The sequence below is a fragment of the Amblyomma americanum genome, chromosome 2 (assembly GCF_052857255.1).
Source record: "Amblyomma americanum isolate KBUSLIRL-KWMA chromosome 2, ASM5285725v1, whole genome shotgun sequence".
In the NCBI taxonomy this organism is placed as follows: domain Eukaryota; kingdom Metazoa; phylum Arthropoda; class Arachnida; order Ixodida; family Ixodidae; genus Amblyomma; species Amblyomma americanum.
The window spans coordinates 4,847,740-4,868,705 of record NC_135498.1 but is presented as its reverse complement, the minus strand read 5'-3'; the positions used below and the strand labels follow the sequence as shown (position 1 = coordinate 4,868,705).

At 45.8% G+C, this 20,966-nt stretch overlaps 1 protein-coding gene and 1 pseudogene across 2 annotated transcripts in view; one reads left to right on the top strand and one right to left on the bottom strand.

The window, feature by feature from the left end:
* Positions 1-3,254: 3,254 nt before the first annotated feature.
* LOC144119506 (solute carrier family 35 member G1-like) lies at positions 3,255-5,517 on the bottom strand (annotated as a pseudogene).
* A 4,374-nt stretch (positions 5,518-9,891) lies between these two features.
* Positions 9,892-20,966, top strand: part of LOC144120453 (scoloptoxin SSD14-like) — a 34,309-nt gene continuing 23,234 nt past the window's right edge. Inside the window, exon 1 of one of the 2 annotated variants that reach the window (XM_077652860.1) lies at positions 9,892-10,151. In XM_077652860.1, coding sequence (XP_077508986.1) covers positions 10,063-10,151 — 89 coding nt within the window. In that variant the 5' untranslated portion in view covers positions 9,892-10,062. Of the gene's footprint in view, positions 10,152-18,564; positions 18,731-20,966 lie in introns of those variants that run through there. The other variant, XM_077652861.1, reaches the window with a different exon arrangement.

The following is a 20,966-nucleotide window of genomic DNA, read 5'->3' as shown; positions in this document are numbered from 1 at the left end:
AGATGAGAAATCAAAATGCACTTCTCACCCCTGCCCGTTCTCTCTTCTACCGTCTCGATACTCCCCTGCATGCCCCGAACCCTAGGCTAATGTGGAACATCCCCTATTATTCTGCCCCTTAGCCAGTCGATCCCCTCATTACTCATACCCCTGTCCCTCATCCTGGCGGGCATGGAACCAGTTTGTTTTGGTGACCCTCAACACTTAATGCTGCGTCCTAATAAAATATTTTTCCTCTCTTTCTCAATGTGCACAGCAATCGATTCACATTTTATGGGCGTAGTAATAAGCAGGGGAGTTACATCTATGTGATCCCCCAGGTCACCTTATAGATGAAGTGTAGACATTACTTTCAGAAAGTAGTTCTGGTCCATACTGGCTACACTCTACCATTAGATTGGTGCACATGTGGTGTCAAGCAGTTTTTTCGCATGCTGAGGCACCGCGAGGTTTTTTAAGCGAGAAATATTTTTTTTTGTTCCTTGCTCCCGTTGTCGGCGCTTCGCGGGTTACCCTGGCGCCTGAACAGGGAGAGAACACGGAGCGAATCGAAGGAAGAGCTGGGAAGCGAACCTAAACGAAATTCGGCGAAACTTACCGTCTGTCCTCTGGTGCCTACGTGCTGCGGTGCCTCCGGATTCGCGCATGCATCAACGACAGTGACTTCCTAGTACCGTGATGTACGAAGCCATCTTCCGGCGCGAAGGATGTACACTCGCCGTCAGAAGTACACGACTCGAGGGGTTTGCTTGTGAGCACTGCTCTATGCCTCGTTATGTATCCTCAGCGACTGTAACCCGTCGAAAGAGGAATCCTCCCAAGCTCTAGACTGTTAGATGTGCTAGGGAGCCTCGCTAAACGACTTAGAAACAAATCCCTAGGGCTGTATACTTTTGACGGGGGCTGTACGCTCTGTCCCGCGTTTCGAAGGAGGCGAAATGCTTAAGGCGTCTGTACACTGTGCGATGAAGGCGCACGATCCCCAGGTGGTCTAAATTACTCTGGAGACCTCCACTACGGCACCTCTTTCTCTCTTTCTTCTACCACACTCGCACCTTCCTCCCTTCGCTCACCCTGTGGTTCAGGTGTCTACCTAGATGTGAGAAAGTTACTGCGCTTTTAATTTTCCCAAAGCCAATATATATATATATATATATATATATATATATATATATATATATATATATATATATATATATATATATATATATATATATATATATATATATATATATATATATATATATATATATATATATATATATATATATATATCCTGAAGCCCGCGCGACACACGTGCAATCCTCGCGGATGTGTGAGCGTTGCGAGAGCGCCGCGACTGTAGCTGGATCCGCGAGCAATGTTCAAGCGGCGGCACATCCGCCGCCCTCACTGTTTGCAACGCGGTCCGCAGGAGACACGGCACTCTCTCGCATGAGCGACGCTGCTGGTGTACGGACGGCTGTGTTTCGCCGACATGAGACCGTGCCTGGCAGCGAGGCTGCGTCTCCGAAATATGCTACGCCGGCCGTGCTGGAAGGCATTTCGTGCTTACGTCTAGTCTCGGCAACGAGGGAGAGTGCATCTTTTTTGTGTTTTGAGGTTCATGAGAGCGGAGTTCTGCGCCAGTCACTCCATTCACCTTGCGCGTCTTTGGGACACATACTGCCCACACATTATCAGCTAAGGAGCTTTTAAAACGAGGGAGGAAGTTTAGGCACATGCTTTGGACACCTAATTTGACAGAGGGATATAAGGTACACTAATATACTTCTAAAGTACGTAAAACTGAGATGGTATTGTTGCTGGCTGGGGACTTCCTAATACCGGCTCTACAAACTCTACCACCGTAGTCGCACAACTGTGGCAGGCGATTCACATGTTGGAGTCGCACCAGCTGACACCAGAATTTCAGCAGCGTCGGTCACTTCCTGAGCTCATAGAAAATACGGAGACAGTCACCTGTCGTTGTATCGTAAAGTGTTCGTAGCCTAGCTTTAAAGCAACATTTTTTTTTTTACTTAAAGTCCTTGCCACATGGCATACGATAGATAGGGTGTTGTCGGACAGGAGTAGGTAGCGTTCTCGTTTCTATCTATAAGCAGGTTAGTTGCGTCGCATCTCGTTCTGAGTGGAGGCAGCCAGAAATACATAGCTGAGAGTTGTGGAGTTGTTGTAGTAAGAGTTGATCGTGTGTTTATTGATTAAAGGTTACTCATTAGTAGTGGGGGAAGGAGGCTTCTTCAGGAGATCTAGCGTCGGCTGAACTAAAGGACCAGCTGACCTTGGGGCTCTAAGCCATACGCATTTTGAAAACTTTATCTTTGTTCTTCAATAAACTGAATTCTTCATCACTGCAGCCATTCATGGCAAAAAAAAAAAAAAGGTTCCGTAAGTTAGACTGTTTTAATCGTGAATGAATTCGCACTTGAAGATATCATTGAGCACAAAAATAATATAAGAACGAAAATGTCAGAAAATTTCTCGCACGTGCTTAAAGATATGCATTTCTAACATCACGACACATCTGAAAAAAAAAAAAAAACGTGTTTTACAGGCTACCGTCACTGGAGCAATGATTGGAGCGTTCTCGAAGGACACCGCAGGCCGGCGCTCCCAAGGATAGCTTTTGCCTGACGTCTGGGTCTTGATAAATGTGATACGTAAGGCTGCACAACGCTTTCGAGTTTTTGCTCGTGCAGTTTTAAAGAACTGATTTAGAAACATGCAGCATATATGCTTTTGTTTTCGATAAACTGAGGCACCAGCTTCTGCTCAGGCAACGCTCCGCCCTCTTGTGGCTTTACGGTGAGAGGGCCTTAAGCTGTAGTGAAACGTAGAATCGATAGGTGTCGCAGTGGGGCCAAGGTAGCGCACGTCTTTGATTGTGCCGCCCATGTTTTCGCTTTCACCCTTTCTACTGAGAAGGCTCGGAATTGAGCCAGAAAATAAAATTTACTGCTCATCTCCCCACCCTCCCTTTTCTCTCTATTTTGCCCAACTTCACATTCGCTATTTACCGAGAGAGAGAGAGAGAGAGGGGGGGGGGAGAGTGATTTAATTTACCGCGCATAGGGGCTGTCAGCATTGTTTCTTAGCCATAGACTATATTTCACTGCTTATCTATTGGTTCCGCGTTTAATAGCTCTGTAGATGGCAGCGCAGTCGCTCCACAAAATAATTCAAAAAGAGTGCTCAGAACGCACTGCAGTCAAAGAACAAAGCCATGTGGTCCACGCAAGAAAAAGTTTATCTCAGAGCAGAAAACGGATTCGGCGCCTGAGATTGAACCCGGGTGTTGCGGCCTCGGCAATCTTGCGGATGCCGATAATCAGCACGCCAAAAAGCACCAACGGGCCCCCAAACAGGCTGAACATGTCGGGATGCGCGTTCAAGAATACGGCCTGCATGGATGTGACTTATTAAAGGGCGCTTGGTAAAAATTAGTGTTACGTTGCTTGCAAGCAGAAGTACGATACTTTATTCATTCATTTTGGAATGAGAATCTAGCACAAGAATGAAAACATGTCATCGTTTATCAAGCCAATGGTATGATGGAAATAACATTACAAAGGGCCGTAAAGTTCTCAGTCGGAATAATGGTCACTGCACAGCCGTATACCCACACAGATAAACGGAACGGAGCAGGTACTCACGTAGGTCTAACTATCCGGAGGAAGATTCCCTTAGCAGATGTGATGGATGGTTATTTCAAAGCTCTACTAAACTACCACCGCCTGTAATTATCTACATTTTGAAAAGAACATATGTTTATATATCACTCTAGGTTACCAAGTTGCATGGACATATTATGTATCTTGCTTACTGCTCTGCGCAAACAGAATGCTCGGAAACAATAATAGAAATTATGAATCCTTATAGGGCTCAGTAAATAAAGACCAGGAAAATGTTATATTATGGTACAGAAGCTCTCCTAATTACAAGCGAATACTGCTACGAATACCGTAAATTGCACTCTAATGAATCAAGCTCCCACCCACGAGAACCAAAGCTTACAGGGAATTAATTACCTGTATGACGAATCTAAATATGACATCCGAAGTTGTCTTGACCATGGTCACGATGATGGCGCTTTCAATCTGTAGCGCCTTGGTGAGAAACATTTGAACGGCGAAGGTGAGATGAGAGATGAGCAGGAGATAGCCGATCTGCGAACAGTCGTAGAATATCTCCAGGCGGCCCATGGCGACGGACACAATGGACACCACCAGCATCGAGAGACATCCGTAGTGGAACACGACGACGCTTCGCGAGACTCCCCTCGTTGCTCGGATGCAGACGGTGACGACTAGGTTGAGGACGGTGTGGCTGAGGCCATAGGCGATGCCGATGTACTGCTCCTGCGTGAAAGAGGCCCCCGTGGTCGCGAGAAACGGCGGCTTCACCACCAGAGTGATGCCCAGAATGGAGAGGGCCGCGGCAGCCTCCTTTGTCCAGTTGCAGGGCCCGGCCAGGAAGACACTCGCCGTGATAGCGACCATGAGGGGGGTGAGGCAGGTGATTGTTGTTGTTGCTGCTGCTTTCGTGACATGGCACATAGGTGGTCATGGCACATAGAGGCAGGCGATGATCGAGGTTTCTGTTGTAGGCAGTAGCCACATGCAGTGGCTAGACCGTCTGCGTGGCGTGGCTTGGCTGCGCTGCTGCGCGCTCGCGTGAGGCTCGCGGCGGCTGGGACGCTTCTCGGGCGTCTCGTGCTGGTGCCGAGATTCGCCTGGCTGGAATAAAGCTATCCGGTTGGCGTCTCAACGGCCCTGTTTTCCTCGACTCAACAGATTTTGCGATGGTCAGGCATGACAGGCTGGACAGTCTTAGGGCGGCGGAGCCTAATGACAGGACGGTCCTCACAAAGAGCGCGTTTCGGACTGAAGGGCTGCACCTCTTCCGTAGCCGCGGGCAGGATGCCGATGAAGACGCCGAACGCCATAAAGGCGAGGATTTCAGCGAGCTGACCGTCTCCAGACGCTTGATGATGAAGTTCACTAGAGAAAGGACGGCGCTGGTGCCTCCCGCGAGGAGAATGCTGAGGATGAGGGAGTGGCAGCCGGTGTGGAGGGTGCTGCTTTCGGTGCTGCTCGTTTCGAGAGGCTTCATGGAGGCGGAGCTGCGCTTGCGGACCTTCTTGAGCACGCTCGCTGCAGGCGCCAGCGAATGGTACAGCGTTGCCAAGATGGGCAGGAGACGAAACGAGTCCTTCGTGTCGCTGGTCAGAGTGCGCCGCTCGTCCGCCGTCTTCCCGGAGCCCGTGAGCGAACTGGAAGGAGCTGTGTTGGCGTCGGTAAGCGGCGGGCTTGCATGCTTGGCGCTAATGAGCTCGGGTGCTTTCGATTCATCAACCCGATGATCTAGCAATTGTGTCGGTGGGCTCAAATCCGCAGGAATCGCCGTAACTTGCTGATCGTCATTGTCGCCAAATGGGGCTTTGGCGACAATGGCTTTGGCGTTCTCTTTTGAAAATCCGAGAAGGGCTTCGACCTCCTCTGGTGCGGTCTCCATAGAATGGAAAGCCGCTGCCCTCGGCTATTTCGGGAAGGGTATTACAAAACCGTTCAACGATTAAGGCTTAGCGAAGAATGGAATGTAGGAGCGCACGAAAGAACACAAGACTTCGTCTCTTTCTCTTACTGTCGCTGAGAGGCTCGCGAGATTTAGTTAAACGAGAACAGTTCCTTGTTTAGGCTGAAAAAGAAAAGAAAATCGTGTCGGTGCGTAGGTTTTCTTGTTCAATGCTATTTGTTACATCGAGTAATCCCCTTCTGTTTTAATTACCAACTAGTAGAAATTCACGGTCGCACGTTTAACTACTGCTGCATTTGAGGAAAGAGCGTCGATAACATGGAGGAAGAAGGCCAATAATGTTCGGATAGCCCTTTATTTTGGTCTCCTTATTTATTTATTGATTCAAACATACCTTCAGTGCCACGAAGGAATTTTTGCAAGGGGAATGTACAAAACAATAAAACACCACAAGTGCCATAGTCAAATTATGAATTGTTTGTACAGTGCAGTTGCAGTTGACTCCATTGAAGCCTATGCGGTCGATTCACGGGCGTGTTAAGATGTTTGTTATGTGACGAGGAAAAGATGCGAGCCAGAGTCGTCGCGTCCGCCGAAGCTCAGCATTTTAAAGATACTCTATAATTAGGGGGACACTTAAGCCACATCTTAACGGGTGTTATGTGACAGCTTTAACGGCTCCCTGTAGCGGGTTCTCTTCACACAAAATCACTGTTCCTTGTTCACATTCACACATTTATCACAATTATCTCGACACAGTTTCTACATACCTGACTTTCAGCTCTTCCACACCGCACATTGAGCACATAATGTTACTTTAGTTAGTATTTCACTAATTATAACGTCTCTAGTTCAGTCCACTATTCACCACATTACTAAGCTCCAAATTAAACCAACATCACTTACTCGTCAGCCTCCCTTGTACCGCAGGCAAGTGAACGCACCTTTTTGGCCTAACCTCTCCATTCTAGACAACAGTGTATTAAAGCGGGTGCAACGGATGTGTATTCAATCGGCCGGAAAGACTTTTTTTTTAAACTTAACACATGTAAACCTTCCCTGCCGAAACGTGCCTTGTGAGAAAGGGACTTTTGTGCCATGGTCTGTGAACTGTCGCTTGTGTCAGGAGCCAGAAACTTCTTAACATCGCTTTGTGTTTTGTCGTGATGCCGTGTTTTTTTTTTTTTTGGGGGGGGGGGGACGTTCTTGAACGGACTCCCAAAAAGAACAAATCCTGTTGGAATTGATTTTGTGCACTTGTGGGGAGTAATTCGGTAACCTTCCTTAAGAGTTATTAGAGGTAAAGCACTAAGGCGTGCCAACCCCGGGAAAGAACTTGTCATCTTGTCTTGTGCTCCGAACTGACTGGATCAAGCTCGGGTAAGTTCAGAGGAACGTCGCTCCAGCTGTAGCGTACACTCTTAATCTAGGTTCCAAATAAACACCATCGGCTCCACATAAGTTCCACCTAAATCTCTGTTTCAGTTAGTTCATTGGAAAGAAACTATTTTCAATGTGCTCTATGTGGAACGGCAACTTCAGTCGCATCTTATTTGGCCTTTTTAACTGGAACCAGCTGGCTTTAAGTGGATCGACTGGCTTTAAGTGGAACAGATGTGTTTTAAAACTTTTTCACGCTCCGCTTAATGCAAACCTGATCCAGTAAAACCCCGTGGGGTTCTAGATAAAAGTATGGCCACTGTAGTACAGAAAAAATTGACTTCTGTCATTTAGCGCACTACGAATACCCTATTCATCACTTTCGCCTAGTGGAAGTTTGGACTGCTCCTGTTACTGGCTTTACACATAGAGAAGATTAATGTGCATTTGGTGAGCTTGCAAGACACTGTATGCGATTCAGCGCTATTGCAAAGTAGATGAAAAAAAAACGAGACACACAAACCTCTGTTGTTTTTAAAGCGAAATCTTTACTACTCCGCTCCGTAGCTTCTTCGCCGTGTGCGCAAGTTTGACCTTGAACTGAGGAGAAGCCACGTTACAGCTGTGATATCACTCAGCTGCAGCCGAAACCGAGCGCTCGCATGTGTTCATTGGCGTTGGCGTTGACAACACTTCGACGATTTTGAGGCAAGGAAGGCGCATAATTGGCTGGGTCAGAGGACGCTTCAGACACGCTTTCAAGCACGTGGCGGTGGTGAGAGAGAGGTGTGGGCTGCATGCATTAGCGCCGACATCGTTGTGGCAGACACGCGGTATTGCAGCAATAGGTCGCAGCGTTCATTGGGGTGACCTCGCGATCAACCATTAATTTAACTACCACCTGCCAGTGTGGGCGCGCTGCCTATCCAGTGTGCGGAACGCACGCAACGTTAAAGACAGTAAGCCGCGTCTACTTGCCCGATACACCACAGCTTTCGCTCTCTAACCAGGTTCAGCAGTATATAGTTTAACGGCAGCTATTTTTTTTTTTTTAGTTTCAGAAGTTGTGGGGTCACTCGAAGGGCAATTTCGGGGTCAGACAGCAGAGAGTTCGCACACCCGAACCAGAAAGGTGGAACTAAAATTTAACGGAACAGAAGTAACGTAATGTTCAACAGTCTGGGAAGGAAAAAAAAAATTAGGGGGTCTCTAAAAATCTACCGTTAGGGTATGACGCTACAGTGTGAATGGTTATTTGCTACCTTCTTTGTTAATTTTTCTCAGCTTGTAATTTCATAGACTCATTGACATGCATAGCTAGTCATACTAGACCACGTGATACGCCACAAGACACACAATGTTTCTTTTTAGCCAGGTCGAACTAACGTGCCTCAGTAGAATAAGGGTCACCTATCCGACTCTAATCACAAGGGTCATCGGTTCGATTCCCATCTAATTACCCCAATTTATTCAGACTAATTAGTTCACTTATACCCTTACATGCCATATTGACATTTAATCCATGCTATGGCCTCACAGTGACATTTTAAGATCAGTTTTAATCATTTTCATCCCAGAGTCATGTGACTGCAAATTCCTGTCGACCAATTCTAAATTAGCATGATGACGCACACATTTCTTTCGAACATCCTCTCTAACGCTGTACCCGTGAAACAAGTTACAACAGGCAGCTATATTTATTTATTTATTTATTTATTTATTTATTTAGCAAATACTGCCGGCCTGTATTACAGGCCCTTAGGCAGGAGTGGGGCACAGACATAATAGTTAAAACGAGAAGTACATGCAACAGAAGTCGCTAGCGAACAGAGTCAAAAGCAGAATACACAACACAAAATTGATTATAAAGGCAGAGAACTGTCAATGACGTCGAACTTGGCAACGAAGGCATCGAACTTGGACTAAAACGGGGATACATGTGAGCCCCATGCTTCATGCAGAGCTTGTAAAAATAAATTCATTGATTAGCAATTAACAAGTTCAGTGGGTAAACCATTCCACTTAGCGATGGTAAGGGAAACAACGACTATTTAAAAACATTGCTTTTACATGAAAACACGGCAAGTTTTTTAGAATGGTAGGTGCGTATAGGGCGGCAAGATGTTTGCTCAAATAAGATTCCTTCATCTATTTTTCTTTTATTGCGATAATATAAGTATAAAAACTTTAATTTTTCGCGATGACGACGCATGGCCAGCTGTTCAAGTCCTGCGGTTTGCGGTAGGGCTGTTGGGGAAATATTCCAACTCTAACAATTAAGGATGAACCTGGTTGCTTTGCGATGGGCATTTTCTATTTTAAGTTTGTTAGCTTGGAAGAAGTGATAGAGTACATCAAATGGTTGCCGAATATCTGGATCATGAGTGTGAAATGAATAAAATTTGAGAATCGGATAAGGTGCATTAGGAAAACAGACTGAAGTCGACAATTGCATTACAATGCCGCTCGACAGGTAAGCATACAATAGATTTATCTCTTTACGGCTCAGCTGTTGAACAGAAACTTGAGCTTAGAAAGACTGGAAATTAAGCTACTGCCAACGCAGCTGGCCATGACAAGGAACAAAAAAAGTACCGGTAAGAGGAAGAGGAGCCGAGGTCCCTTCCAAGAATATCCAGCACAAGCGGTGTACGCGACAGATGGCCGTGTTCTAAAATAGAGTTCCAATTAATCTTCACACTACACTGCTCTAATCGAGCCGGGGACCGCAGAAAGCCTATTTCTGAGCCGAAGCTGTATAGAGCGTAAAAACAGTTTTTGCGGTTTCGCTGGTCAGGAAGCGCTGCTTAAATCTGTCGCCAACATTGCCAACGGCATGAGAATCCGCTACAGCCGTCACGCGAGCAGCACGCTTGATCAACGGCGATGACACCATGGATGACGCTGCACTTGAGCCACATTGGCATCGCCAGCGCCGCCAGACCCTGCCGGCTTGAAAACGGGCTTATCGCTGCAGTTGGCGATTGAAGCGTCGTCAGTTACCACCACTGGCTCTGGGGCAGACAGTGCAACCGTCCCTCTTAGCGAAAGCCAAGGCAGTGGTGAAGTGCCTCCCTAAAAAGATTTTTCTTGCGGCGGAGCACGGAGGCCACAGTGGCATGGAAATTTGATGCCGTGAATGAGATGCGAACGGCTTACAAGCACTCCGTCAAGTTCGCGCCACCGCAGCCTGAAGCCTGCGGACAGCATCAAGTTCATGGGACAGCGCCCAGGTAAGTGCCGACTCCCTGACAACGTAGCGCTTTCTGTCTATAATCGTCGCGGCTGAGCACAAGGTGGTAACAGTGTCCTAACAACGCTTCCCAACAACTGCGAACCAAGCCACCTCTCAAACGTTGTGATATGGTTTGGGTTGTTGGCCTGGACTTGGTTACAGAACTGCGGCCGCTTTTTGCGTATTGTTGGAAAACAGACATAGAGGGCAGTTTTAGCAGTTTCTGGTCTTAGCAAAGCAGCAATTGAAATCCTGCAACGTGAGCGCTGCGCTTTCCACGCACAGATATGGCGTGGCCGTTGGTGCCTTTGATAGACTGAGGAAGAAAGCTCGTCGAAATTTTGAGGAGAGGTCTGGGTTAACGCAAAGCAAAGAAATGGCCCTGGCTTTATTCGTGTTCTTTTTTTTTTCGCTCCAAGGTAGCATCAAAGAATACTTCATCGCTTGCTTGCATGTGAACGACAGTTAAAAGGGTGGCGTCGTTTTGTGATTACGGCGTGGTCTGTGGCTAATTTGACAAAAAAAAAAAGGCCCATGGCGGCGTTTACATAAACTTTGCAGTGTCGGGTCCACCTTGTCTATAGGCTAGGAAATGATCGTGATCACACACAAAGATACCGAGTCAAGCATAAATCAGATGGCGGTGCAGGATTTACTCGCTAGGAAGAGTAGATTGTCTTGCTGGCCCAAGACGGTAAATAGCTCGAGCGTTAAAAATACGCCTTCGCAGTGGGCGAAGCTGCGAGACGGCATCCATTTCCTGCCCATACGCGTCGCCAATGTTCGCAATGCATCTTTTGGCCCGAAGAGGGTGAATTCATTTCGCGCACCAAGGGGGTGATCGTCTGTAAGCGTCAGCTCGCTCTGCCACCTTTGGGCTTGGTGCGAGAAGCACAACACGATGAGTAGACAAGCTTGTGCGTTTCCTAGAGCGTGCCGCCACTGCTGTAAGGCGCTGACAGCCTGCATTTCTTTTTGGACTTTGCAAGCAGCTTGCTGCTGCGGGTTGCCGGAGTGTTGCTTCGCGTGTCCAACCGAATGGAGCGCCGTTGCAGCAGCATTCCTAATAGCCGCTCCTCCTGACAGGAATGGACACGGTGTTATAAAAATATGCCGTCGCCAGGGGTTCGTTTTTGCGCACGCTCGCACGCCCTGCCCACTTCTGTCCCTGAAAGTAAATGTAACGAGTAATTATTCCCTGTTTTAACAGGCAAATGCTATTTCGGCGTAATGCTTCAGTGACAAAACCAATTGCGCAAACTGGATTCAGAAGACCAGTTGCCTGTCCTATTTTAATCCGAATCCATTTTGATGCAATTAGTGTCCTACTGGATCCATTGAATTTCAGTTAGATCCTACCAAAATTTTATTGTATTTTTTGACAGATTACATAGTACTGAAGCAAAAACCGAGATATAATAAAAACGTTTTTTTGCGCGTTGCCTTTATATAAGCTGGTAGCTGTAGCAGGTCCAGATTGCTGGAGGAGCCTAGTGCGCTTTGTCGAGTACAAATAATATTTTTTCATCTCTGATATATGGAAGGCGTGATTGCAATTAGAATGGAAGAACATGCTCCGTTTACATTTGCCCGTACCTTTACTTCTGTATTCCACTTTTGTGTCTTTGCTAGAATAGCTGCACGAATTAATCCATGTTGCTTGCGTATACATTATTTCGCTAATTGTCATATTGCTGCATGATTAGCTTATGTCTTCATGCTTGTGCTCCGCATGAACAGACCCCTAGTCAGGCCTGCCTTTGAATAGTTTTATCTTTATTAGTTACCTTTATTAGGCCAAGATAAATCGTGACAAGTGAGTTTGCTGCTGTGATTTTCTCTGCATGGCCTTTTAAATATCACCTCATTTGTTGAGACCACGCAATGAACGTGATGTAAAGGGACGCAGCATGGCGTAGCTCAAATAGGCCACGAAGGTTATTGAACTAAAGAATGTTTATAGGATATGAACACAAAGAATACCGTGTAAAAACGCAACGCCAAAGGTTAATTCTCTGAACCACCTCTTTGTTTCAGGCTTTCTTCTGCGGCTCGTGCAGCTCGGGGACATTCGTCTGATTTGTGTTGCGCAGTCATTGACTCGGATTTGTTGTAATTAGCATACACATCTTTTGCGCTACACTGATTGAAGTGTTTGCATCTGTTTGTATCTTGTCTTCATTTGCACTTTGTTTATTTATAGTTTCGGCCCTAACAATACAGAATGAGCATGAGTCAAACGGTTGTGTGGTGTGGTTAAAAAAATACTGCATGATAGCTGGAAATTCGATTTTGTCAAGAAGTACTGTCTTTCGAGTTTTCAACAACCATACGTTTGGAGATGCAGCCATGTTTTTAGACAGGGGTTGCGTGCTGAATAAGTGATTCAAAGCGTTTCTTCCAAATTTAACCCACTTTTCGTGGTCTAAATTTTACATAACACTGTTAAACAATACAATGCTAATCATTTCCTATCGCGATCGATGTAAACCCCTGTAGTACTTCTCTCCTGTGGTTATAAGTATTTAAGCGTCAGAAGGGAAATTCAACATAAATCTATTACCTGTCTTCCCAGCATAAATTAAAGATAACACTGTGTCATTGCGAGCAGATGTATGACCATGTAAACATATAGCTCTCAATATCTTGTTCCAAGAAATGTCAGACAAGCAAACGCGAGCTTACTGCAAAGGGCTCTTGTGATTCATTTCCATGGTTCCTGCACATGACCAGACATCAGTGCCCACTGCATTGACAATGCGCAATGCAGTGACGCCGAGCAGTGAAGCCATCAAATAGGTCGAAATTCATGAAATGCTTGCATGTGAAACGTGGGTCCACATAATACCTTCCGGATTATAGGCGCAACTATGTTCCAGACACATGTATGTGGAAAGTTCAGTTTCACTGAGCCATTTTCCTCTTAAATAGCACTGTGTTCCACATATCTCGTTAGTTTTTTTCTTACCCGGAACACAGTTCTAATTATATAAGTGGAATTTTTTTTAAAGCTCCACCAAAGTTCCAGTTACTAACTGGAATTTAAGTGGAGCCAGATTAAGAGTGTATAGAAAGATGGCGTCGCGCCACCTAGACCACGTAACCTTATGGCGTCATCACAACCTATCCTAGCAGGTGACAGTTATAATAATGATTGGTCGCGAAAGGTTGGTCGGGAATGGCAGCATCGGTCGCACAATCCCTACCGGTGGCTGTGATAGAAACAGCCACCTGCCAGTGCAGTGCACTGTGCACATATGCACAGAATCTTCTCGTTTCTGGAGTGGAGGGGCTTTCCTGGCTCATTTTAGAGTACGAGAAGCACGAAGCACAACTATACCGTGTCGCGCACCTTTAGTTAAAGTTCAATTAAACAAGCTATCATTGATCTAAACGCTATGTAAGTTTGAGCTATGTGTTTTATAGATACGATTCCAAGCCAAATTGCCGTAAAATAGTTTTGAAATAGGACAAAATCCCGAATCTATTAGCGAGATGTATAGAAGCCTCGTGAAGAAGCAAACGTGTTCTTGACTCATTGAAAACGCTTGCAAGCAAAATTATGTTTTCAAGGTATTTTTTTAGACTTTGTCATTGTGCTATTTGTGGTCAGTTCGAAATCGAACTCGTGACCGTTGCTCTCTTTAATACACAATTGCCAGTAAGGGTAGCTGGACGAAATATAGACTGTGCTAGGCCTTTAATTTTATAGTTTAAAACAATCCAATGCAGCATTTTTTCTTGTCCTAGAATTACCAGGAACTGGAGGTCTCCCAGAGAAATTTTAAAGAAAATCGTGGACGTTTTTTTAATCTCCGTCAAAATTCAGCTTTTTTCAAATTTTACGAGTTCTCGGCGATTTCTACGCCTAATTAAATATCATGTGCCTATCGATAGTAACAGGAACTGAATAATGCTGAGAAAAAATGTAAGCCTCATATCCTCACTCCTTTTTGTCTGATTATTGTCCTAAAAACTGCGCTCATTTTCGCACTGTCAAGCACAGGCAGCTTTTGATGGGTAACTCTACGTGCTAGCGTGTCTCATTCTGTGTGAAAAAAAAGTATGCCAGGTTGCAAAAAAATGGGACTGAATCAAGTCCCGAACCGATTCGGAACGGTTCATCTGAATCGGTTCGATTCGGGCTCAGTTCTAAAATGGCGAAAAAAATGTGGGTTCGGTTCCGGTTCCGGGCAAAAATACGGGTTCGGTGGAGAGTTCGGGTTCAGGTTCGGTTCCGGTTGAGGCACTCTGATTGAAGCACAGAACAGCGCAGCGACTTCATATCTTTGTACTTATGGCGCGTTCTTTTTTGTTTTCCACACGTGCTCGCCATGCGATTCTTCACGCCCTCCTCCTTCCAAGGAACGAACCTCCAGATGGTTCCGGTGGTAAGCACCCTCCGGTTGCGCCGACTACTACTACTGCTGCTACTACACTGACGTGAAACCCGGGAAAGAGCATTTAATAGCTATTGCTGTACAAAACAAGCTGAAGTTAATTTATAAAGGGTGGTTTGCCATGTCATTACTGAGTTCTTGCGCTATGTAGAGCGAGAGTGCTTTGGCCGATGTTTATAGTTTTATTTTTGGTTTAAACCTAGAATTTCAAACCCTACATAAATTATAACCGACTGTATCATTGACGCCATGGCCCATCACGAACTGATGGTAATGGTATTGTCCTCAACGGTTTTCTTTGTAATATGCCTGGCGTTGTGTAGGAACGTATTATTATTTTTTTTTTTTGCCCAGTATGAAATTCATGTAGAATATAGCCTTTCAGTGCTCGCGGGGTGGAGGGGTCTTTGGAAAGTAGTGAAGAAACAGCTTCTTCTCCGCCTTACCTTTCGACCACCGGTATTTTTTTAGTAATAATAGACTGATTGAATGAGTCTTCTCTGTTGCAGGTTCGAGAGACCACAGCGCTGTTGTAGCAGATATAGCAATGACATGTGGGAAAGTTGCAAGGGCAATTCGGTTAGATGTTTTCCTGCCCTTTAAAAATCTTTGCGGGGGTTAACTTAGCGTTCGAATAGCAATTTAGAACTTGTGATGTGCTAGCTGATCAGTGGACCATCGAACAGTTATAAGCTGTTTTGAAGAAATATCGTGCGAGATACTCGAGCGCTTTCTGCCCTTCACGAGCCTTATTCTGCTCAGCAAACTCATGTCCAACATTCTCGAATAAAATTTTTTAATATCAATGAATTGTAAGATTCTGTTATTGAAATATTGAAGGTGGTGGTCGCTTATTCTGATGTGCAAGAAAATATTTCTTTTAACGCATTTGCAGCGATCGTATCGAGCACTTAAGACTGCCATAGAAAGCCAATGTGGAATGCTTTTGACGATAGCAAAAACGTAGCAAAAAAAAAAAGGAAGACTGCCGCCCGGTGGTCTGCGGGGACGTTGTTATATGGAAATCTTACAATATATGAAAAATTGCGTTCATAAACAGTTTCCCGCTCAAAAATGCTTTTGTCCAGAATTGTTGGATATGCACTATTTGATGTCGAGTTATAGGCGGCAGATAGAGGAAAGCTACACGAGCGCACCATAAGTAAGCATGACGAAGAATACTGAAATGTCTTGACAAACAACCTGTTTCGTGGGCTAATTTAAATATTAGCCGTCTGCAGAGCGCTGAAATTTGTGCAGCGTGACCATTGTTGATTCACACGTTGCGGGGAATTATATGACGTCGTTTCAAGAGGAATTGCGTTTCTTTGCAATGAGGTTACGCTGCGATTCGAATCTGTTGGTGGCTTGAGAGGTAAGCAGGCCGGGAATTAAGCTTTTGAGAAAATTAAACTTCAGGAAGGTGGCAAAAGCGTAGTAAAAACCTAAATAGGCATGCTCAACCATATTTGGAGAATTGCGAGTGTGTTTTAACATCTGCGTCAACTGAAAAATTACTTTTTGTGTGTAGCTTCTCCAAAATATCAGCGCTTTCTCACGTTTCGCACCTAGCCACAGTAAAATTGCGTGCAATGAAAACTGTTGAGGTATCTTTACAGCCTTGCTTCGTTGTTCTGGCGATAAGAAGTCAGCTTAGGATCGGCACGGAAGCGGAGGGGCACACTTGGCTTCTACTTTGTGCCATAAAGAAGTATAAAACTGGCTATGACAAGCCGAGTTATCTCGGGATATCATGGCCCTATGTTGCAAAAACAAACCATGCGCTACAGGCTGGAAGAATTCCAACCGGTGCTGTATAACCTGCGGAAAAGGCCTTTCTCCGCGTCTGTGCAAAAGTGGCCCCATAACACAACGTGCGAGACAGCGTGAAACGCTGTGCGCTCGAAAGGGACTCTTCTTTCGGGCCTTAGCACCCGCTGGGCTGGCGATGTACTTTTTAAAACATGGCAGACCCACCTAGTACTCCTATGAAGTTGGCAGATTTTTAGTTTGTTTTTTCGCGTGGAGATAGCGTTACTGCAGAGAATGGGCGGAGCAAGTTTGGAGCGTGCGCGAGCTTAAATACAGTACACTACTTTAAGGAGCCTCTGAATGGCTCAATAGATATGGTGCTCTGCTGCTGACACGAAAGACGCGGGTTTGATCCCGGCCGCTGCGTATTTCGATGGACGCGAAATGTTAGATGCCAGTGTACTGTGCGATGTCAGTGCGCGTTAAAGAACCCCAGGTGGTAGAAATTACCCGGAGCCGTCCACTACGGCGTCTCTCATAATCTGTGTAGCTTTGGGACGTCAAACCTTATAAAACCAAACCATAAAACCAAAACAACTCAAAGCTGCACTACAGATGATTATGAGTTCGTCTTTTTATCGCGGAAAATCGATCTATAGACTCCGACCATTCTTAGAAACTTCGAACGATTATCCCGTGTGGCCGATTTTTCTATGAACATGGATTAAGCACCCCGGCTCCCATCGTTTCTTTTCAACTCACCGTGCAGTGCAGGAGGGCTAAATCAACATGACTAAAATGGCGAAAAGCACGCGCCGAGTGCCTTTCAGCCAAATCGCGTGATGACCTGACGCTTCGCCGTTGGCGGAGTTATGCCCACAGTGATCTTTAATAATGTGCGGGTTGCTGGTAGGATTATGTACAGCCGGAGCAGGTGGTCGTGCGCATCACCCATGCGCCAGCAGACGAGGAGAAAACATAGTCCGCTTGCTCTGGGCTCGTTATTTTGGTAGGAAATCTTTTATAGCCACTGTCTACTCGTGCAGAAATCGTTGGTTGAGAGGGGCCGGATTAGGATGGCCACCAATGGGTTCCCCTACTGAATCCAGCCAGTAATTATGCTCTTAATAAATGTTTTTCCTCCTCCTCGGTGATATGTCCTCTGATCCACAAATATGTAGCGATTTTATTAAACTATTATTTAGGTGTAGCCTAAAAAGAGTATTAAAAATTGGCTTGGATGCCTCCACGTATTATAATATTTCCATTGGAAATTGCAGACTGATGACGCTGAGTCTTGCGAAAGCAAATGGTCCACGCGTGTTTTTATTTCTGTAGGCTGATTGGCATGTTGTCTGCGAGTGAAACTATTTATTTACGGAAACCATTCAAATTAAATTAAAGCAAAAAAAAATGCCAGAACGCTCTTTAGTGCACTTTCAATACGAATTGAATGTAGCCTCTATGATTTCGGTGGAGGCTCAATTCAAAATCACTCATATGATGAGATTTCAGCGGGCGATAAAGAACAGCAGGTGGTCGAAGCATGTGGGCAGCCCTGCAGTGCGGCCTTCATGGAGTGTTCCATCGGCGCGTTCAGGTGCACGAACCAAAGTTTTCGCCGCGATAACCGAGCCATTTTTGATTTACCTCTGACAAATGACGCGCGTCGGATGAATTCACGAACTATTAAAGCGTTCGCTGTGCTCTGGTGCGATTCAAAACAGCTTAATGGTGACAGTGTGTAGTATACCTTGTTTGGTTCTTTGGAAAAAATGACAACTTTATATGGAACTCGTGGAACAGAAGGAAAGGAGCTTCAAATAACCGGTGCCATTTTCGCAGAATCAAGATTATTGAAAATTACGAAGAGCGAATTGCCGAATGTAACATACTTTCACACAGTGCGGGTTCCTCAACCTTAGCAAGGCCCGAATAAGCCTGTCTGCTTTTTTCTTGTTTTGAAATGACATGACTGCGCTTGAATTATACAGTGTTATGCCAAAGCGCAAAGCAATAATCTAGACAAGGATGTAGGGTCAGCCTTTAAACGCCCGTCGAGGTCATTCTGGGGTGGGCGAATAGCAGTGAATGACCAGAGTGTGAATGCGTTTCTGTCTACGAATGCCCCAGACAGTAAACACCTCAGGCCGGTGCGTGGTCGGAAAGGGACATGTCACCGTAATCTCCCAAAAGGAACACTCCGTGACCCGGAGGAGGTTTTTATCTCAGTGGCTGTTAGGCTATTTGTTTGCGTGCTTCGCGGACAAGACACTTGCACTGTGTCTGGAGGGTTAGCACTCCATCTGCGGCTACTGGACGGTACGGAGCACGGACCAGCCGCTTGCTTCAGAAACTTTGTCGGGGTTCTGGAAGGAGCGGAGCGTGGGAAAAAAATGCCTCCGCTAAGTGGGAGGCGTAACACGTGAGTGCCTTGCTTCAGTTTTCTAATCCTAATTACCACACAGCGTAACTTTGTTCCTTCATAGACCTGTTCATATCGCAGTGTGCGAGGCTAGAGCGAGGTCAGAAGTTGCATAGAAAAGACAAGGTAGCAGAAATCAGGTTTCAGGCAACATGGAGACCCTCTTAGCGCTACTAGTTGCCAGGGCGGAAAATTGTCGCGGTTGACTCGGCTTCATTGGAGAGACGGAGAAAGAAAACAGATAACGATTGAAACTGAACGAGAACGAAAAAAAAAAGGAACTTCGTGAGCGAGTTTTTTCGTGGTGTACGAGTTTAGAGAACTCGCTCGACTTGCTTTCTTATAAGCGTTTAATTCTAGTACCTTCGGCCCCATTCCTCTTTCGACTTTTAAAGAATTAGCGCGTATGTTCTCCGTTTTCGTGCTTCCAAAAGTTTTTTCGGGCAGTTTGCGAGTGATGGGTTTGCAGTGATGTAAAATAGCTTTATTAAAACGAGGGGGTGGAGTCTATTCTCAAAATGAAGAGCTGTTCAGGAGTACCTCAGCTAAGTTTTATTTCTTCAAGGGCCTCCTTTTAAGAAGTGTTACATAAAGGTGGGATTACACTTGGAATGAGAAAATAAACCGCGATGATTATTTAGAATTGAAGACGATCAGTTACGCGCTCTTGAAAAGCAGATGATGAAGCGATGACGAGGATGTGTTGGTTGTTCGTGAAGGAGCAGGAGGAAAACTTTATTAGCTCCAGAAAAGAATAAAAATGGACGCCAGGTGATCAGAAGACGTTGCATGGGGATGGCCTCGGTGGCTCGGTCGAGGGCCCGGCGTTGGACAGCCAGGTCCCAGCTAAGCACTGCCGCCTCTCATTGCTCAAAAGTACTGAGTTGCAGTTCTGGTTTAGAGAGATCAGCGAGGCAAGCCCATAAGATGTGGGCTCCGTCCGCGCGTTGAACGCAGAGGGCCCAGTCAGGGCTATAGCTACCGAGAAACATGGCATGGGTGGGAAACGTGGGCCAGCGTAAGGAGAGACAGCGTTTGAAGCTGTCGCCAAAGGGCTGTTTCGGATTTGTTAAAAGATTTATCACCCGGTGGAAAGCGGGTCGTCTGAGCCGGTAATGCATTATGACGGCGTGGTATGTTACCGAGCGGTTCTTGGCGGAAAATACCGCGTGGGAGTCGGCCAATGGCCCTGCTCGACGGGTGAGGCCTCGAGAAGCGTCGTGTGCGGCCCTGTTACCCGGTGCGTGTGCAGTGTGAGCGGGGATACGGATGATGGAAACGCTGCGGTTATCGATTGGTACTGTCCGAATTCAGATGAAAGAGCAGCGGGGGAAACACGGTCTTTGGCAAAGCTACGTATTGTGTGCTGAGAGTCACCAAAAATAGTAGTACATATTAAATTCACGGGCGGTCAATACGACCCATGCGGACAGGAAAGAGCACATGGGCTCAGATTACGCGTGACCGCTTCGTGTTGAACTGAATTCACTAACACTAATAACAATTTATGTTCTTTAATTGTTACCGTCCTGCGGTAGATCAAATCTCCAATCGTTCCATGTAACTTGCTCCATGCTCGTCAGATGGCACTTCCTTGGGCCTTTTTTAGGCCTGCGTCCTTTTGAGTCTAGAAGCGTGTGAAAATTGCCGAAGACGTGGATGTACAAACACAAGGCGAGATACCGGTAGTTCAACACGCGGGATGAAATGCTGCGGCGATGGATGAGTGGTCTAAAGCAGTGGCAAGCGCAGCTCGTGTGCTCGCACCACCGTGGGTTCGAAACGCTTTCGCGGTTATGTGTTCTTTTCTGATCATTATTTCCTGACATCGCGGCTTCACACTGACTATACGAGCAGCTTTCGGCTTCATGTCACTCCTTATGCTATCGCATTAGAAACTTGGTAGCAGGAAAGTAAATAGAGCGCAGGAAATAACGGCACACGATTGAACTTCACCTTGCAGAGGAGAACGCGATAGCGTTACCAAGTGAACCAAATTTCCTTTTCACCTCAGTTTTATCAATCCTTTGCTTCTAACGAGACTTTTCACTAACGGCAGCAACCCCGACGACGTGGACACAGGCTTTTCTGCGACACGGGACCCTTCAAGCGATCATGTTAAAAGATTGTTGGCAGTTTCTCGCTGCGACCAGTTTTTTTAGATAAAATATAACTATACGTCTTTTGAAAACGAGATAATTTGAAAAAAATGCAAACTTGCAAGAGAAACATGAAA